Consider the following 16193-nt stretch of genomic DNA (forward strand, 5'->3'; position numbering starts at 1 on the left):
TGTGTAGCTATACATGCACATATCACCCCCTTAAAGCCCACCCCTTCCCCATCCCATTCCCTCCCCTTCCCTCCCTCCCATTCTTGGCTTAGTGGTTAACATCGATATTTTTTTTATGTACATCATGTGCTTTAGAGAGTTTCCCTCTCCCGATGCCCTCAGTTAGGTTGCCTTGTTTGCTCCTCTATAGGATTTCCTTTTTCACCTGGCGATCCTCTTATGACCGATTTCACCTTAGCTTTCACATATTAGTGAAAGCATCCATTTTCTTACTTTTTGTGACTGACTAACCTCGCTTAGCATAATGTCCTCCAGTTCCATCCATTTCCCTGAAAATGATGTAATTTTGTTTTTTTTATGGCTGAGTGAAATTCCATTGTGTACATATCCCATAGTTTTTTTTAAAAAAAAGTATCTTCATTCCTTTCATGACCCAAGGCTAGAGGAGCATAGTGCCCTGGTTTCTACTGCAACTTCTTGAACATTATTTCTCCAAATGTTCTTCTCTTGTAAAAAGCAAACAAACCAATAGAACTTGTTCTCACTCTTTAAAGCGGTACTGGGAATGGAACCCACAGGCATTCTACCTCTGTGCTACACCCCTGATCCTGTTTTTTATTCTTTATTTTGAAACAGGGTCTCACTGAGTTGCGAAGGGCCTCACTAAGTAACTGAGATCCTCCAGTCTCTGCCTCCTGAAAGCTGAGATTACAAGCGTGTGCCACCACCCAGCTTTGTCTTGTGTTTTGTAGAGAAAAAAAAATGAATTTATCAGATGACAACTCCCTTGACTTTCTAATAATAAAAGTTCAAAGCTGCCTGTATCTGTACTCATACTCCTGTCCTTTTCTCTAGGCACAAATGAGACTAACTTCAACCAAAGTTCAATCCAACCATGTACCTTGAATGCCAATCGTGGTTTGTTTGTTTGTTTGTTTGTTTGTTTTGTGTGTGTGTGTGTGGTCCTAGAGACTGAACGCAGGGACATTCTACTTCTGACCTTTAAGCTACACCCACCCTCCTTTCATGTTTTGCTTTTGAAATAGTTTCTTGCTGCATTGCTGAGGCTATCCTCAAACCCGTTATCCTTCTGTCTCAGCCTCCCATGTACTGGGATAACAGGTGTGCAACATCATGTCTGGTACACCCTCATTTTTTATCATTTTTTTTCTTGCTTGCATTACTATCCTTTCCCACCCAGTGGATTCATCCCATCAGCTTTAAAATGTGCTCAAGTCATTTCCATGAAAAGTAACAACAGCAATAAAACACCAACATCCCTCCACTGAGTGTTCTATACCATCTCCTTTTTGTCCACCTTCATGGCAACAACTCTTCTGAAGAGTTGTTTGATCTTTACTCCCACTGACTCTTTACTCACTCCTGTTTGACTAGCAACCTCATTGTTCTACTAAATGATGTTTACCAGTACTTACTGATCTGCAGGAATACTTTCTATGTAAGGAAATTAGTTCTGTGTCCATGATATGAATTTCAAGAATGTTTTCTCAGCCTGTCACTTTTATTTTGGTTTTGTTTATAATGGTACTTGACTTGTGGATTTTTAAAGCAATGTGCACCATCATTTCTTTCCAATATTTTCTATGTGGCTGCTGGGTTTGTGGTACTGTTAAAAAATTCCCTTCTTTGAGACCAAAATAAACTATGGTTTAGCAATCACTCTGGTTTATAGCATTTTGCATTTGAGGTTTTATGTATGTGCTACACTTGTAATTTTGTCTTTTCTGATGAGAAGGAGATGGTTGGAAAAGCAGTGGATGAGGATGGTCTGCCCATTCAGTACAAAAGAATTCATATAGGTGAGTTTAGGTATCCACTGCTGTCATGATTTTCACTGTGAATTTGTTTTATCACTGAATAATCCTTATGCAAATGCTTGGATAAATAAAATAAAGAATAGAAATAGGCATCTAAAGAAGTACAAAAAGTAGTACAAAAACTCATGGAGCTCTATTATACTATATTGTACTATGTATTTATAATTAATTGATTAGCAATCTTCAGATTAGTAATCTGGGAAAAGAAAGAGGCCCAGAACAAGCTCCAGGCCACTGACTAAAAGCCTTATCAAATAAGGCCCCCATGTGGCAGTTTAATGATATGCTGTATATGCAAAAAAAAATCTTGTTTTATTGCAAAATCTTATTAAGCAACTACCAATATATCAACTAAATTCTTCTAACATTATTACCCAATCATTTCAGATACAATTTTTACTAAGTCTTTAGTCATAAATATAAGTTCACGGTACAAATAACATGAAAATGCACTTGATGCTGGAAAGCCAGTTTTGAGAATAACATCTTGCTTTTCTTGTTTCAACATGACCACTTCTGTCTTCATGACAAATGTCTCAGAGGCCTGTGTGTTCTCTTCTTCCGTAAGGGTAAACCAAGCGTGGGAGTCTAGGAAGTTTCTTAAAAGTAAATTGCTTTCAATGCTGTTCCCTATGCAGTTTTAATCTGTGGTTTAAAAATAATATCAATTTGAGCAATATTTGTTATTGCCAGCATAAATATTTTGCTGATACTGCCTGCATAGTCAGTACATCTTATTTATTTATTATTTATTTATTTATTTTTTTGCAGTACTGGGGATGAAATCCAGGGGCATTCTACCTCTGAGCTACACCCCCAACCCTATTTTTTATTCTTTTCCATTTTTTTTTTGTAATGGGAATAGAACCCAGGGGTACTGTACCTCTGAGCTACACCCTCAAGCCCTATTTTTTATTATTTTTATTTTTTTTAAACAAAGTTTTACTGAGTTGCAAAAAGTCTCACTAAGTAGCTGTGGCTGTCTGCAAACTGAGATCCTCCTGTCTCAGCCTCCCAAATGCTGGAATTACAAGCAAACGCCACCATGCCAGCTGGTACATCTGTTTTCTAGTGGTTACTTCTGAATTCACACTGTTAGGCTACCAAGAAGAGACAAGTTAAGATGTAGCTTCTAGAGGAAGTGTCCTTACAAGTATTTATGCTACAGTAGAGCAGACAAGAAATGTTTGGGAGCAAGTGCATTGACCACTTACATAAAACCCACATGAGAAAAATTCTCTTGCTTTTATTAGGATGAAGATAAGGTTTAAAGTCGAAATTACTTTCTCATCGTATTAATGGGTGAATATTTATTGTAGTAGCTTAGTTGAGAGTGTTATTTTTTTACTAAATAGATTTTTACTCTACTGTGGTTAGACTTAGTAGCTGAATGAGATGTCTTTGCTCTGATGATTTTAGAGATTTTTAAATTATAAAACCTAGGAAATTAGTAACCTTCAGTCTTATAATACAAAACTCCGTGTATCAAAATCATTCATCACAGAGTAAAAATATTTCCTACAATACTATGTACAATTTATATGCCAAGAAATATCTACATAAACTATATATTCTATAACACTCTGGCAGAAACTTCAAAAATCAGAGATGAAAGTTACATAGATTTTAGTTAGAAACGCAAAAACTGAAATTTCAGAAAAAAATAATGCCAAATGTGATTTCAGATTAATCTTCAAATGCATTCACTGAAAAGGTGTTCTGCACGGCAGTACTAGGCCCCACAAGAGACAGTAGTCATTTAAGATTTTAAGGTAAAAACTGAGCCTACTGAGGCAAAGGGAAGCGAACAGCAGGCTTAGGTGAGTACGGTTCTAGGGTCAGCCTCAGCACCATAGAGAGCCTCAGGAATTTATCGAAATTCTGCCGCAAAATAAAAAATAAAATAGGGCTGCTTGAGTTCAATCTCCAGTACAAAGAAAAAAAAATAAGTAAAAGAGGAGTGTGAGGGGAGGAAGGAGAAATCCTACTTATAGACACGCCACTAAGGACGATGTTCTAAGAGCAGTTTTCCTCTCGAACCATGAGCCCTTGTTTAACAAACCTAGAGAGGGCGTTAGGACAATAGGAGCCCTCTCCCTTCTGAGGACCCCCGCCCCCGCCCCACTTCGCGTGCGGAAGTGGGCGCTGCTTTCTAGCCACTGCAGCTAGGAAGCCACAGGACTAGGGACCAGTCATTAAAGCTTAAACCCAGGCTTCAGGTAAGAGTGGGCAGTCGGCCCCGGCCCGCGGGGCCCCCCCCGCATCCCACAATCCCCGCGCCGACACCGGCGCAGCTCCGCGGCGAGCCAGCCGGCTGCAGCACGCGGTTCGCGAGCGCGAGCCCGGCGTCTTGACAGCTGCCCACGCGCCGGGGCGGGGCGGGAGCGCGCTTCTTAAAGGCTTGGCGGACGGCCACGCCCCCGAGCGCGGTGATTGGCTGCAGCTGAAGCCGGGGGCGGGGCTGTGCGCGCGAGGCTGCCGTCGTCCGGCAGCGGCCCCGGCGGGGTCGGCGGCGACCGCCCAGCGGGGTGGGAGGTTGAGCGCGCGGGGCGGGCGGGGCGGGCTCGGGCGCGCGCCCGCGGCCCGGGTCCCCGGGGAAGCCACGCGGGGCGCGCCCACGCCGTCCCGTGCGCGTCGCTGGGCGGCCGGCGGCGCGCGCGCGGGCGGGCGGAGGTGGTCGGCGCGGCGGAGCGCGGGTGCGCGCGCGCGGGTGCGTGGCCGGAGCCCGGCGCCGAGCGCGAGCCCCGGGTCCTCAGGTGCCGGCCGCCCGCCGCCCTCCGCGCCGCGCCCCCACGGCCGCGCACCGAGCGGGGGCCCCGGGAACAGGTGTGCGGCGCGTGCGGAGTCGCTCCACACAAAGGGGCGCGCGGCGAGCCCGCCATGGCCTCCCGCAGCCTGGGGGGCCTCGGCGGGAGTCGCGGCGGCGGCGGCAAGAAGAGCCTGAGCGCCCGCAACGCCGCGGTGGAGAGGAGGAACCTGATCACCGTGTGCAGGTGGGCGGCCGGGTCGGCGCGGGGCCGGCGGGCTCGCAGCCAGCGCCGCCGGCCGGCGCGGGGCGGGGCCCCAGGGTTTGTTTTGAACGTGCGGTCCGGGGTCCGCAAAAGAGGGACGAGGAGAAGCGCTCTTTGGTTTTGCGCACATGGGGCTGTCAGCCAGCCCTGGTGGAGTAGTTACTCTCATCGTTTACTGTGTGCATTTTGTTTGGGCTTATTTACATGTCTCACTCTTTTCATTCCCCGCATATAGAGTGCCTCCCAGACGCCAGCCATTGTGTATGTGGGTATGTATTATCCACTTACAAAGTACAGGGCTAAGGCTGTTTGTGCACACACTAGCCGAAGAGTGGGAAGGTGAAGGATACCTTGTCTCTGTGTCAGTGATGTATTCCAAGGTCTGCCTTTGCTTAGATGATCTGTAATTATGAGCGTAGTTTCCCCTTCCTCTAGAAAATAAAGAAACACAAGGAATAATTAGGATTAGCCTAGTATGCGGAGAGAATGGATTTTAATATGCTGATATATTTTCTTTAAGTCGTATCTGAGCAGTTTTTGAAAAATGAAATTCTGGGCATCCATTTCTGAAAGACTTCTGTGACCCTTTAAATTGTTTTAAAATTGCTTGGTTCCATCAACTCGTGTAATCAGGTAGCAGTAACCCTCTACAAATTATCTGTATATTCTTAATTTCTTTGGGTTAAATGTGTGTAACATCGTAATTGGAATACAGATTTCTGGTACTAGGAGTTAGAACCAATAACTTTGAGTGACTTCTTGAAACGTGGGTTATTATAAATATTCATCTACCTAGCAAGAAGACCTCACTGACAGTTAAGGCGCTTTGAGTTGTAAATTGTCAAATAGTTTGCAATCTATTTAATTATCATTTATTTGTACGGTATAACATGCAACTTTTGGGGGGGAATGCCTTTATAAATTATTTTAAACTGAGCCAAATACTACACACACAATAGATAGATAGATAGATAGATAGATAGATATAGATATAGTAGTGGGGACTGAACCCAGGGCATTCTACCCCTGAGCTATACCCCCAGCACTTTATTCTTTATATTTGGAATCAGGGTCTTGCTACATTGATGAGGCTGCCTCAAACCCATGATCTTCCTGCCTCAGCTTCCTAAATACTAGGATAACAGGCAGGCATCGCCATGCCAACTGAGGCAAATATTTTTAAATTTAGGGTAAATAGATCAATCACCGAGGGCTGATTTTCTTCCCTTATTATGCAAATACTAAAAAGACTTATTTTGTGTGCTGGGGGTGGGTGGGTCCTGGGGATTAAATCCAAGGACATTCTACCTCTGAACTATACCCCCACCTCTTATTTTTTTCATTTGGAAACAGGGTCTCAGTTGTTGAGGGCCTCCGTTCCTGAGGCTGGCTTTGAACCTGCCCTTCTGCCGTCTCAGCCTCCATAGTACTGCCTCCATAGTACTGGGATTACAGGTGTGCACCACCCCTATCTAAAAAGACCTAAATTTTAAGAAAGAAAATGAGGCTAGTTCCAAAGCAGGTTCCAACATACATCATGCTTTTTTTTTTTTTTAAGATTTAAAGAAGTTTATTAAAAGATAGAAAAACAGAAAATAGAAATACAGCCCCATGCCAAAATGGCATGGGGGTGACTTGAAATGAATACACCCTACATCATGCTTTTTGAGGTAATGTATTTCATAAGAGCTGCATGAAAGTGAAAGTCACAAGAGCAGTGATCTCTGATTTTTGCGTTGTCCGTTTTTAACATTTTTTCGGTATCATCTGGTAGTAAATATTTGTTGAATGAGTAAATTCATTAGTGGATACTTCTTTATTCCTCTCCATTGGAATCTTGGGTGTTTTAGATCATTGGCTCTTATCTGTGCCTTTATCAAAGGCAGTTGAAAGAGATTTATATTTCAACCTTATCTATATTAAATTTTAAATTCTGTTGAAGAAATTTCAGTGACATTACTAATGTATATATATAGTTATCTAGGCTAGCTTTATTTTAATTAGCTTTATTTGTATAATTACTTTCTACTGTGAAATGAATATAAGTGGTGACTTTAATTGCAGATAGACTTAGTTTATTAGAAAAAATAAATTTCCATTTCTGGCTTAGATTATAATCTTTGTAACTATGTGAACAATATTACTAAGGCTATTTTGCATATCAAAATAACTGATCATACCTCTAAATTATCACCAATGTCTAGTAATGGAGTTTATTTTACAGGCTTTGTCTAAATAATTTTACTTTTTGGGAAAAAGTCACTGTGGGCCTTTTTTTTTTTTTTTTTTTTTTTCAGTACTGGGGATGGAACCCAGGGGCATTGTTTCTCTGAGCTATACTCCCGGCCCTATTTTTTATTTAGTTGATTTATTTTTTATTTTTATGTGGATTGTATTGACAATGGCATACATTCACACAGTGCTTAGTGCTCTCTCCTCCCCCCACTTCCCCTTCCCCCTCCCAATAATGAGTGTCCAGGTTGACCATGCTACATTCACACTTACACACATTTTCGAATGTAGCTCCTCCATTGATCAACCTCAGCCTTCTTCCTCTCCTACCCTTCCTTTCTAGCTTTGCTGAGGTTTCCCAACCCATATTATCTGGATTCCCTCTGGTATCCCTAATACTCCCCAGTTTGGTCATATTAGAGAAAACATATGTGCCTTCTCTTTCTGTGCTTGGCTGATCTCACTTAACATAATGTTCTTCAGGTCTTTCCATCTTCTTGCAAATGATATGATTTTGTTCTTCTAATTATTGCTGGGTAGAATTCCATTGTGTGTATTTCCCATAATTTTGGAATCCATTCATCTGTTGATGGGGACATAGGTTGGTTCCATATTTTGGCTATTACGAATTGTGCTGCTATGAACATAGGTATGCATATATTACTGTAGTTCTCTGATTTCAGTCCCTTTGGAAAGATACCCAGGAGTGGTATAGTCAGATCATAAAGCGGATCTATTCCCAGTTTTTTAAGGAAATCTCCACACGGATCACCATAGCAGCTGAACTAGTTTGCACTTCTACCAACAGCATAAAAGAGTTCCTCTTTCCCCACATCCTTGTCAATATTTGTTGGTATTTAAGTTCTTTATGCTTGCCACTCTGATTGGGGTTAGATAGAATCTCAGCGTAGTTTTGATTTGCATCTCCGTGATGGCTAATGATGTTGAACATTTTTTCATGTATCTGTTGGCCATGTGTATCTCTTCTTTTGTGAAGTGTATATTCAATTCAGTTGCCCATTTCTTGATTGGGTTGTTTTGCTAGTGTAGCCTTTTGATCTCTTTGTATATTCTGGATATTAGCCCTCTATCAGAGTGGTGGCTGGTAAAGATTGCCCATTCTGTAGGCTTTCTCTTTAGGTTCTTGATGGTTTCCTTTGTTGAGTGGAAACTTTTTGCTTTGATGCCATCCCACTTGTTAACTCTTGCTTTAATTTCCTGTGCTTTGGAGGACACGTTCAGAATGTTACTGCCTGTTCCTATATGTTGGAGTGTTGAGCTTATGCCCTCCTCTAATAGCTTCACAGTCTCTGGTCTAATTTCCAAGTGTTTGATCCATCTCGAGTTGATTCCTGTGCACCCTGAGAGGTTAGTTCCATCTTTCTACAAATGGATAGCCAGTTCCCTTCCCCCAGAACCATTTGTTGAAAAGGCTGTGTTTTCTCCAGTGTATGAGTTTAGCCCCTTTGTTAAAGATCAATTGACTATAAGTGTGTGGGTTTGTTTCTGTATCTTATATTCTGTTCCATTGGTCTGTATGCTGTTGTGCCAATAACATGCTGTTTTTACTACTATTGCTCTAGAGTATAATTTGAAGTCAGGGATTATGATGCCTCCTGCATGGTTCTTATTGCTGAGAATTGCTTTGGCTATTCTGGGTCTTTTCCTTCTCCATATAAAGTTCATGACTGATTTTTCTAGGTCTATGAAGAATCTTGTTGGTATTTTGTTAGGAATTGCATTGACTCTGTAGATCACTTTTGGCAGAATGGCCATTTTGATGATATTTATTCTGCTTATCCATGAGCAAGGGAGATCTTTTCATCTTCCAAGGTTGTCTTAAATCTCTCTCAGTCCTATATTTTAATCTTTTTTTTTTTTTTTTGAAACAGGGTCTTACTGAGTTGCAAAGGGCCTCACTAAGTAGCTGAAGCTGTCCGTGAACCGGGATCCTCCTCCGGTCCCTGCCTCCCGATGCTGAGATTATAAGCATGTGCCACCACACCAGGCTTCATTTGTAAGTTTTAAGTAGCCCCACTACAAATTCAGCAAAATGAACAAAACATTATATGCATTTACACTGCTTTGCCATATTCAGAGCTCCTAAATCCTGGATATTTCACCTATGTCTTCTAATGAGGGCACTTTTATAGTATAATCAGATGATTTGATATTTCAATTTAGAAGTTGTTTTATAGAAATACAACTGGGCTGTAAGTTGACTTTGTCATTACAAACATGTCCTTAACAAGCCTTTCAACCTTCCCATTTTTCATTTTATTTGTTTGTTTTTGTGGTACTGGGAATGGAACTCAAGGGCATTCTACCTCTGAGCTACACCTCCAGCCCCTTTTTTTTATTCTTTATTTTGAATCAGGGTCTCAGTTGTAAAGGGCCTAAGTAGCTGAGGCTTTCTGCGAACTGTGATCCTTCTGTCTCAGCCTCCCAAACGCTGGGTTACAAGCCTGTGCCACCACGCCCAGCTTCAGTTTTCTCATCTATAAAATAAGTCATACTAGGTCATTGATAAACTTCAGTGATATCCTTAGGACTAATAATAGCCCTTAAGCAAAATGTGTTCAAATTTGAATTTCTCCAAATATGAGAAGGGCAGTAGTGACAGATACATGTTTATAGCAGCTAGATGAGGCATGCACATTTTTCTTTATAAACAAAACAATTTGAACTGTACCTTCTATTTTGTGACTCTCTACTGATGTTTTGGAAAAAATTGACAGTTTATAAAACCAAAACAAGCAAAAAAAAATTACCACTTGTCAGTCTAGCATATCTACTTATTCATACATAATAATGCTTTTTTAAAAACAATTTGGGCATTCTCAGTTTAGGTTTAAATCCATATAAAATAAGTACACAATTCTTTTGATTTAAACAAATATTTTACAAGTAAAATATTGTTACAGTTTTGAATTGTGGAAGTAGGCTCTTTGGTTACATTGGATAGTCAGGAAAAGAGCTGAATTGAGTTTTGGCTTATTATAATTGTGAATGAATATACTTATTTCATCATTTATTTTCCAAGTGAACATTTGCATATTGTAGACTAAACACAGTGGTATGGTACTTATCTCAGCAAATAAGTACAGGTTTATTATATTTTTTCACAGATTATGAGGGAGAGAAAGTAGGTCATTCAAGGACTCTAGATCTTTTACACTCAACTCCAAAATATTCATAGACTGACTTTGGCTCTGTACCAATTAGTATTTTCTCTGCACATTCTGTGCCATTTAGAAGTTTGAAAAATTAAATTGGTAAAATTCTTTAGACTTAGCTGGGCGTGGTGGCGCACACTTGTAATCCCGGCATTTGGGAGGCTGAGACCTAATGATCACGGTTGTCAGACAACCTCAGCTACTTAGTGAGGCCCTCTGCAACTTAGTGAGACCCTGTTTCAAAATAAAGAATAAAAAATAGGGCAGGGGGTGTAGCTCAGAGATTGAATGCCCCTTGGTTCCATCCCCAAAGCTGAAAAAAAAAATTCTTTAGACTTTTTTAACTTGGATTTTTCATCCATAGGAAATCAGTTATCAGTCATTTTTTTGTTTTTAAGCTTCATAATTTACTGAAAAGCTGATATATTCCTTTCATTTTAGTTGTTTGTTGGCAAAAATAATTCTAAATTTTAATTATTTATTTAATTCTAAATTTTCTTTCAGTGGATTAATAATGTTTAATAAGAAAATTATTATAATATACATGTTTAATAATAAACATCATTAATTTTTTTTGGTGGTACTGGGGTTCCTGAAAGCCCTTCTACCTCCGGGCTACACTCCCAGACCTATTTTTACATTTTTTAATTTGGAAACAGGGTCTCCTAAGCCAGTGTGCGTGGCTGGCTTCGAACCTGCGCCATCCTCTTGTCTCTGCCTCCCAAGTGTGGGGATTACAAGCATGCGCCACCATGCCTGGCTTACATCATTAATTTTTTAAAAAAAACATTTAAAAATAACATTTTTCAAACTTTTAAATCAATACTTAAGAGAAACTTCCTATGCAGAGTCAATATTTTCCATCTTGTAGATAGAAAAGATTAACAAGAGGAATTTAGGGAGATAGTATGATGGGTTAAGCAGGGTAGAGACAAATATGGATTTCTCAATTAATGTACTTTAATAGTATGTGCATAGTTCATCTTGGTTTTCTGCAAGTCAGGATAGTGTTTTAGAATCTGAATGATTTCAAATTAGATTAGCACCTCATTGTTTCAGATAGTAAGATAGAACTCATATTTTATATGAAACTAACTTTAGACTTTGAGTTATAGCTTAAAATTGTCCCATCAACTGTAGTGCTTTACTCAGTATTTATTATGAGTGAATCTTCTGTATAACTAAAGCTTTTAAGTGCCCATATTTATACCATGATAAACATTATTTAAAACATTTTGAATGAATTTCTGTTTTAAAAAGTTTTACACATTCCCTTCCCTTTAAAAATACTCTGTGTAGCATAATGTAACACTTATTGATGACTTAACTCCAGATCTGTTTTTATGAATATGCTCACCGTGCGGTGCCTGCCCTCAGAGACTTTGAAGTACCCAGAGCTTTTTGCTAAATGGCCCCATAAGATTATGTGTTTGGTGTTCTTTTTGTATTCTGCTATTTCTTACTACCAGGTTAGCTATTATTTCTTACAACTCTCTGTTTCCAGCAGATTTTTTTTTGTACTTCCCATCCTAACTTGCTGATTATGATCACTGTGAACTAGATAATGAAAGCAGGTATGAAAATTATCATGTGTCTTTGGGGGAGGGGGAAGGCCAGAGGCTCTAGAGTGTGAGTTTTAGCAGTCTGAAGTTGTTAACATTCTAGTTGCTGAATAATCGGGGGAAAAAATGTCTACTCCTGTGCTGTGCTTGAACTTGGCGGGATTTTAAAGCATGCCTCGATTTTATAAATTTTTAGAAAACTGTCATCTTTATATAATAATATTTAGATTTATATGCAATTCCAGAACATAATATGTTCCTTCATTTGTTAAAATATTATGGATTTTTCTCATAAATATTTCTAATTTTGAATATATAGTTTTACATATCTTATCAAACTTATTCTTACATAGTTGATATATTCTTATATTATAACTAAAATTCATTAATTTTTGTCATTGGTGTAAAGATATAAAATTGATCTTTATTTAAAATACTGGTCTTGGCTCCTGGGTATCTTCCAAAGGGGTTGAAATCAGAGAACTACAGTAACATGCATACCCATGTTCATAGCAGCACAATTCACAATAGCCAAAATATGGAGCCAACCTAGGTCTCCATCAACAGGTGAATGGATTGCAGAGTTATGGGAAATACAAACAATGGAATTCTACTCAGCAATAAAGAAGAACAAAATTATGTCATTTGTAAGAAAATGGAAAGACTCGGAGAACATTACGTTAAGTGAGATCAGCCAAGCACAGAAAGATAAGGGACATATGTTTTCTCTAATATGCCCAAACTAGATAGTATTAGGGATACCAGAGGAACTCCAGATAATGGAGGAGAAATCTCAGCAAATCTAGAAAGGAAGAGTAGGAGAGGAAAAAGGCTGAGGTTGATTAATGGAGGAGCTACATTCGAATATGTGTGTAAGTGTGAATGTAGCATGGTCAACCTGGACACTAGTTGAATACGGGAGATGGGAATGGGAGACACCAAGCACTGTGTGAATGTATGCCATTGTCAATATGATCCACATTATGATGTGAAACTATAGTGTACCAATAAAATAAAAAAATAAAATACTAGTCTTGTATCCAGTAATTTTACCAAATTTATTTGTTAATTCTAACATATTTTCTGTAGTTTTTAAAAACTGAATGAAATTCTTGTCATCTGCCTGTTTTCATTCTTCATTTTTCAATGTTTATACTTTTTGTTCTTTTTAAATAGATGTTAATAATTTTTCTTTAATGCAAGTTAAAAAATAATGGCTCAAAATCTTGAACAAATGTACTTTATTAACACAGTACTACTTTTTAATACCATATTAGTACTAGTACTTTATAATACAGTAATACATTATCTTTTTTTAAAATTTTTACTGAACATAAATGGTATACATTTAAACTATATTTGGTGCCCTCTCCCCGCCGCCCCTGTTTTCCCTTCCCCCCTCCCACCAATGATTGTCCAGGGTAACCATGCCATATTCATAATTTTACACATATTTGGATATAGACCCTCATTAATCAAGTTCAGTCTTCCTCCTCCCCTATCTTTCCATTCAAGCTTTGCTGGTATTTCCCCTCCATTACCTGGAGTACCACTGGTATCCTCTACATTCCCTAATTTGGGCATATTAGAGGAAACATATGTACCTTCTCTTTCTGTGCTTGGCTGATCTCACTTAACATAATGCTCTCCAGGACTTTCCATCTTCTTGCAAATGATATGATTTTGTTCTTCTTTATGGCTGAGTAGAATTCCATTGTGTGTATTTCCCAGAGTTTTGCAATTCATTCATCTGTTGATGGAGACCTGGGTTGTTTCCATATTTTGGCTATTACGAATTGTGCTGCTGTGAACATAGGTATGCATATGTTGCTATAGTTCTCTGGATTCAACCCTTTTGGAAAAATACCCAGGAGTGGTAGAGCTGGATCGTATGGTGGATCTATTCCTAGCTTTCTTAGGAATCTCCACACAGATCTCCATAGTGGCTAAACTAGTTTGCACTCCCACCAACAATGTAAAAGAGTTCCTCTTTCCCCATATCCTCGCCAGCATTTGTTGTTATTTGATTTCTTTATGCTTGCCACTCTGACTGGGGTTAGATGGAATCTCAGTGTAGTTTTGATTTGCATCTCCCTGATGGCCAGTGATGTAGAACATCTTTTCATGTATCTATTGGCCCTTTGTATCTCTTCTTTTGTGAAGTGTCTATTTAGTTCATTTGCCCATTTCTTGATTGGGTTGTTTGTTTTACTAGTGTAGATTCTTTTGAGCTCTTTGTATATTCTGGATATTAGCCCCCTATCAGAGTGGTGGCTGGTAAAGATCTTTTCCCATTCTGTAGGCTTCCTCTTTAGGTTATTTTTTTTTTTTTTTGGTGGTACTGGGGTTCCTGGAAGCCCTTCTACCTCCGGGCTACACTCCCAGACCTATTTTTACATTTTCATTTTGGAAACAGGGTCTCCTAAGCCAGCGCGCGCGGCTGGCTTCGAACCTGCGCGATCCTCCTGTCTCTGCCTCCCAAGCGCGGGGATTACAAGCGTGCGCCACCACGCCCGGCCCTCTTTAGGTTATTGATAGTTTCCTTTGATGAGAAGAAACTTTTTAGTTTGATGCTATCCCACTTGTTAATTCTTGCTTTAATTTCCTGAGCTTTGGAGGTTTTGTTGAGAAAGTTACTGCCTGTGCCAATATGTTGTAGTGTTGAACCTATGCTCTCCTCTACTAACTCTATACTTTTTTGTTCTTTTTTCTACATTGGCAAGGACCACTAATACACTGTTACAGAAAACATTCAAAATTTTATAATAAAGTAGGCATTTTTATCACAAATCGGTGCAGAATACATTTTATCAAATTCTTTTTCTGTTTCTCATCATAAGAATGATTCCTTCTCCCTTTTTTATGTTCCTGTAGTGAAATATGTTGGTTGACTTCTGCATGTTAAAGCACTCTGGCGTAAGAGCACTTAGTTGTGATGTGTTATCTTTTTTGACATATTTTTGTACTCAGTTAATAATTAATCAAGGATTTTTGCATATTTATTTATGGGAGAGATTGGCCTATAATTGTCCTTTCTTATAATGGCTATGTCTGGTTTTGTTATTAAGATTATCTTGTCTTTCTGGGTTTGATGGTGCACACTGTAATCCCAGTATTTGGGAGGCTGAGACAGGATAATCTCAGGTTTGAGGGCAGCCTTGGCAATTAAGCAAGACCCTCAGCAATTTAGTGAGACCTTGTTTCAGTGCTCCAGGGATTAATCCTTAATACCAAAAGTAAAATTATCTTACCTTATGTAACAAGTTAAGAAGTGTTATTTTTGTTGTTCGGTAAAAGAATGTGTATATGATATTATTTCTTTCTTAAACATTTGGAAGAATCCACCAAGAAAGTGATCTCAACCACAAATGGCCCTTGTGGGAAACCTTTTAGTTACACAATCAATTTATTTAATAGATACTGAGTGATTCAAATTTCCTATTCTTGTATTACTGTCAATAAGTTTTGAAAGGATTATGCCCATTTCATTTATATTACTAGATTTATCAAGACTTAATATCCTTAATATCTTTTTACTGTTTAAAAGATTTTTAGTGATTTTTCCATTTTTCTTTCCAGATACTGATAATGTGTGTCTTTCCTATTTTGGGCTAGGGTTTTATAAATTTTATTAATGCTTTTTCTCAAATAATCAACTTTTTTTGTGTGGGTCTGGGGATGAAACCCAGGGCATTTGACCTCCGAGCTACACCCCCGCCCTATTTTTTATTCCTTATTTTGAAACAGGGTCTCACTGAGTTGCAGAGGGCCTGACTAAGTAGCTGAGGCTGTCCGCGAACCGCGATCCTCCAGTCTAAGCCTCCTGAATGGTGGGATTACAAGCGTGCGCCACCATGCCCGGCTTCAAATAATCAACTTCTGGCTTTGTTAATTTCCCCTGTCTACTCAGGCTGTTTAATAATGTGTGTTTTAACTTTCAAATAGTTGAGGGTTTTCTAATTATTTTTAATTGGTTGTTTTATGCTTTTAAAAAATGTACTTTTATTGGTATGTTGTAGTCTCACACCATATCGTAGTTCAGAGTGATGGGAATATGCATGCACACAGCACTTGGCAAGCTTCCCCCAACCCACTTCCTCCCCACTCCTTCCCCTTCCTTATACATGATACTGAGATTGGCATTGGCAATTTCACATATATCCATAACTTCAGTGGAGGCATTTCATTTATTAATCCTCCCCCACCACCCTTTCACTGTGCAGAGAACATATTCTGAAAGATTTCAAGCTTTTGAAATTTCATTGATTTTTGCTTTATGATGTGTAGTGTATGGCTAATTTAAGTAAATGTTTCCTATGCATTTGAAAAAAATGTCCTGCCACTGTGGTTGCATGTTCTATACATGCCAGTTAG

The 16193-nt window shown here is 39.2% G+C and overlaps 1 protein-coding gene across 4 annotated transcripts in view; it reads left to right on the forward strand.

The window, feature by feature from the left end:
- Window positions 1–4718: 4718 nt before the first annotated feature.
- The window catches only part of RUNDC3B (RUN domain containing 3B), a gene marked incomplete at both ends in the record, with an annotated part of 134585 nt that continues 123110 nt past the window's right edge, over window positions 4719–16193 (forward strand). For all 4 annotated transcript variants that reach the window (XM_080701633.1, XM_080701635.1, XM_080701636.1 and 1 more), the window contains one exon: window positions 4719–4831. In XM_080701633.1, coding sequence (XP_080557759.1) covers window positions 4719–4831 — 113 coding nt within the window. The remainder of the gene's footprint in view (window positions 4832–16193) is intronic.

The sequence above is a fragment of the Muscardinus avellanarius genome, assembly GCF_963383645.1.
Source record: "Muscardinus avellanarius genome assembly, chromosome: 9".
Taxonomy (NCBI): Eukaryota; Metazoa; Chordata; class Mammalia; order Rodentia; family Gliridae; genus Muscardinus; species Muscardinus avellanarius.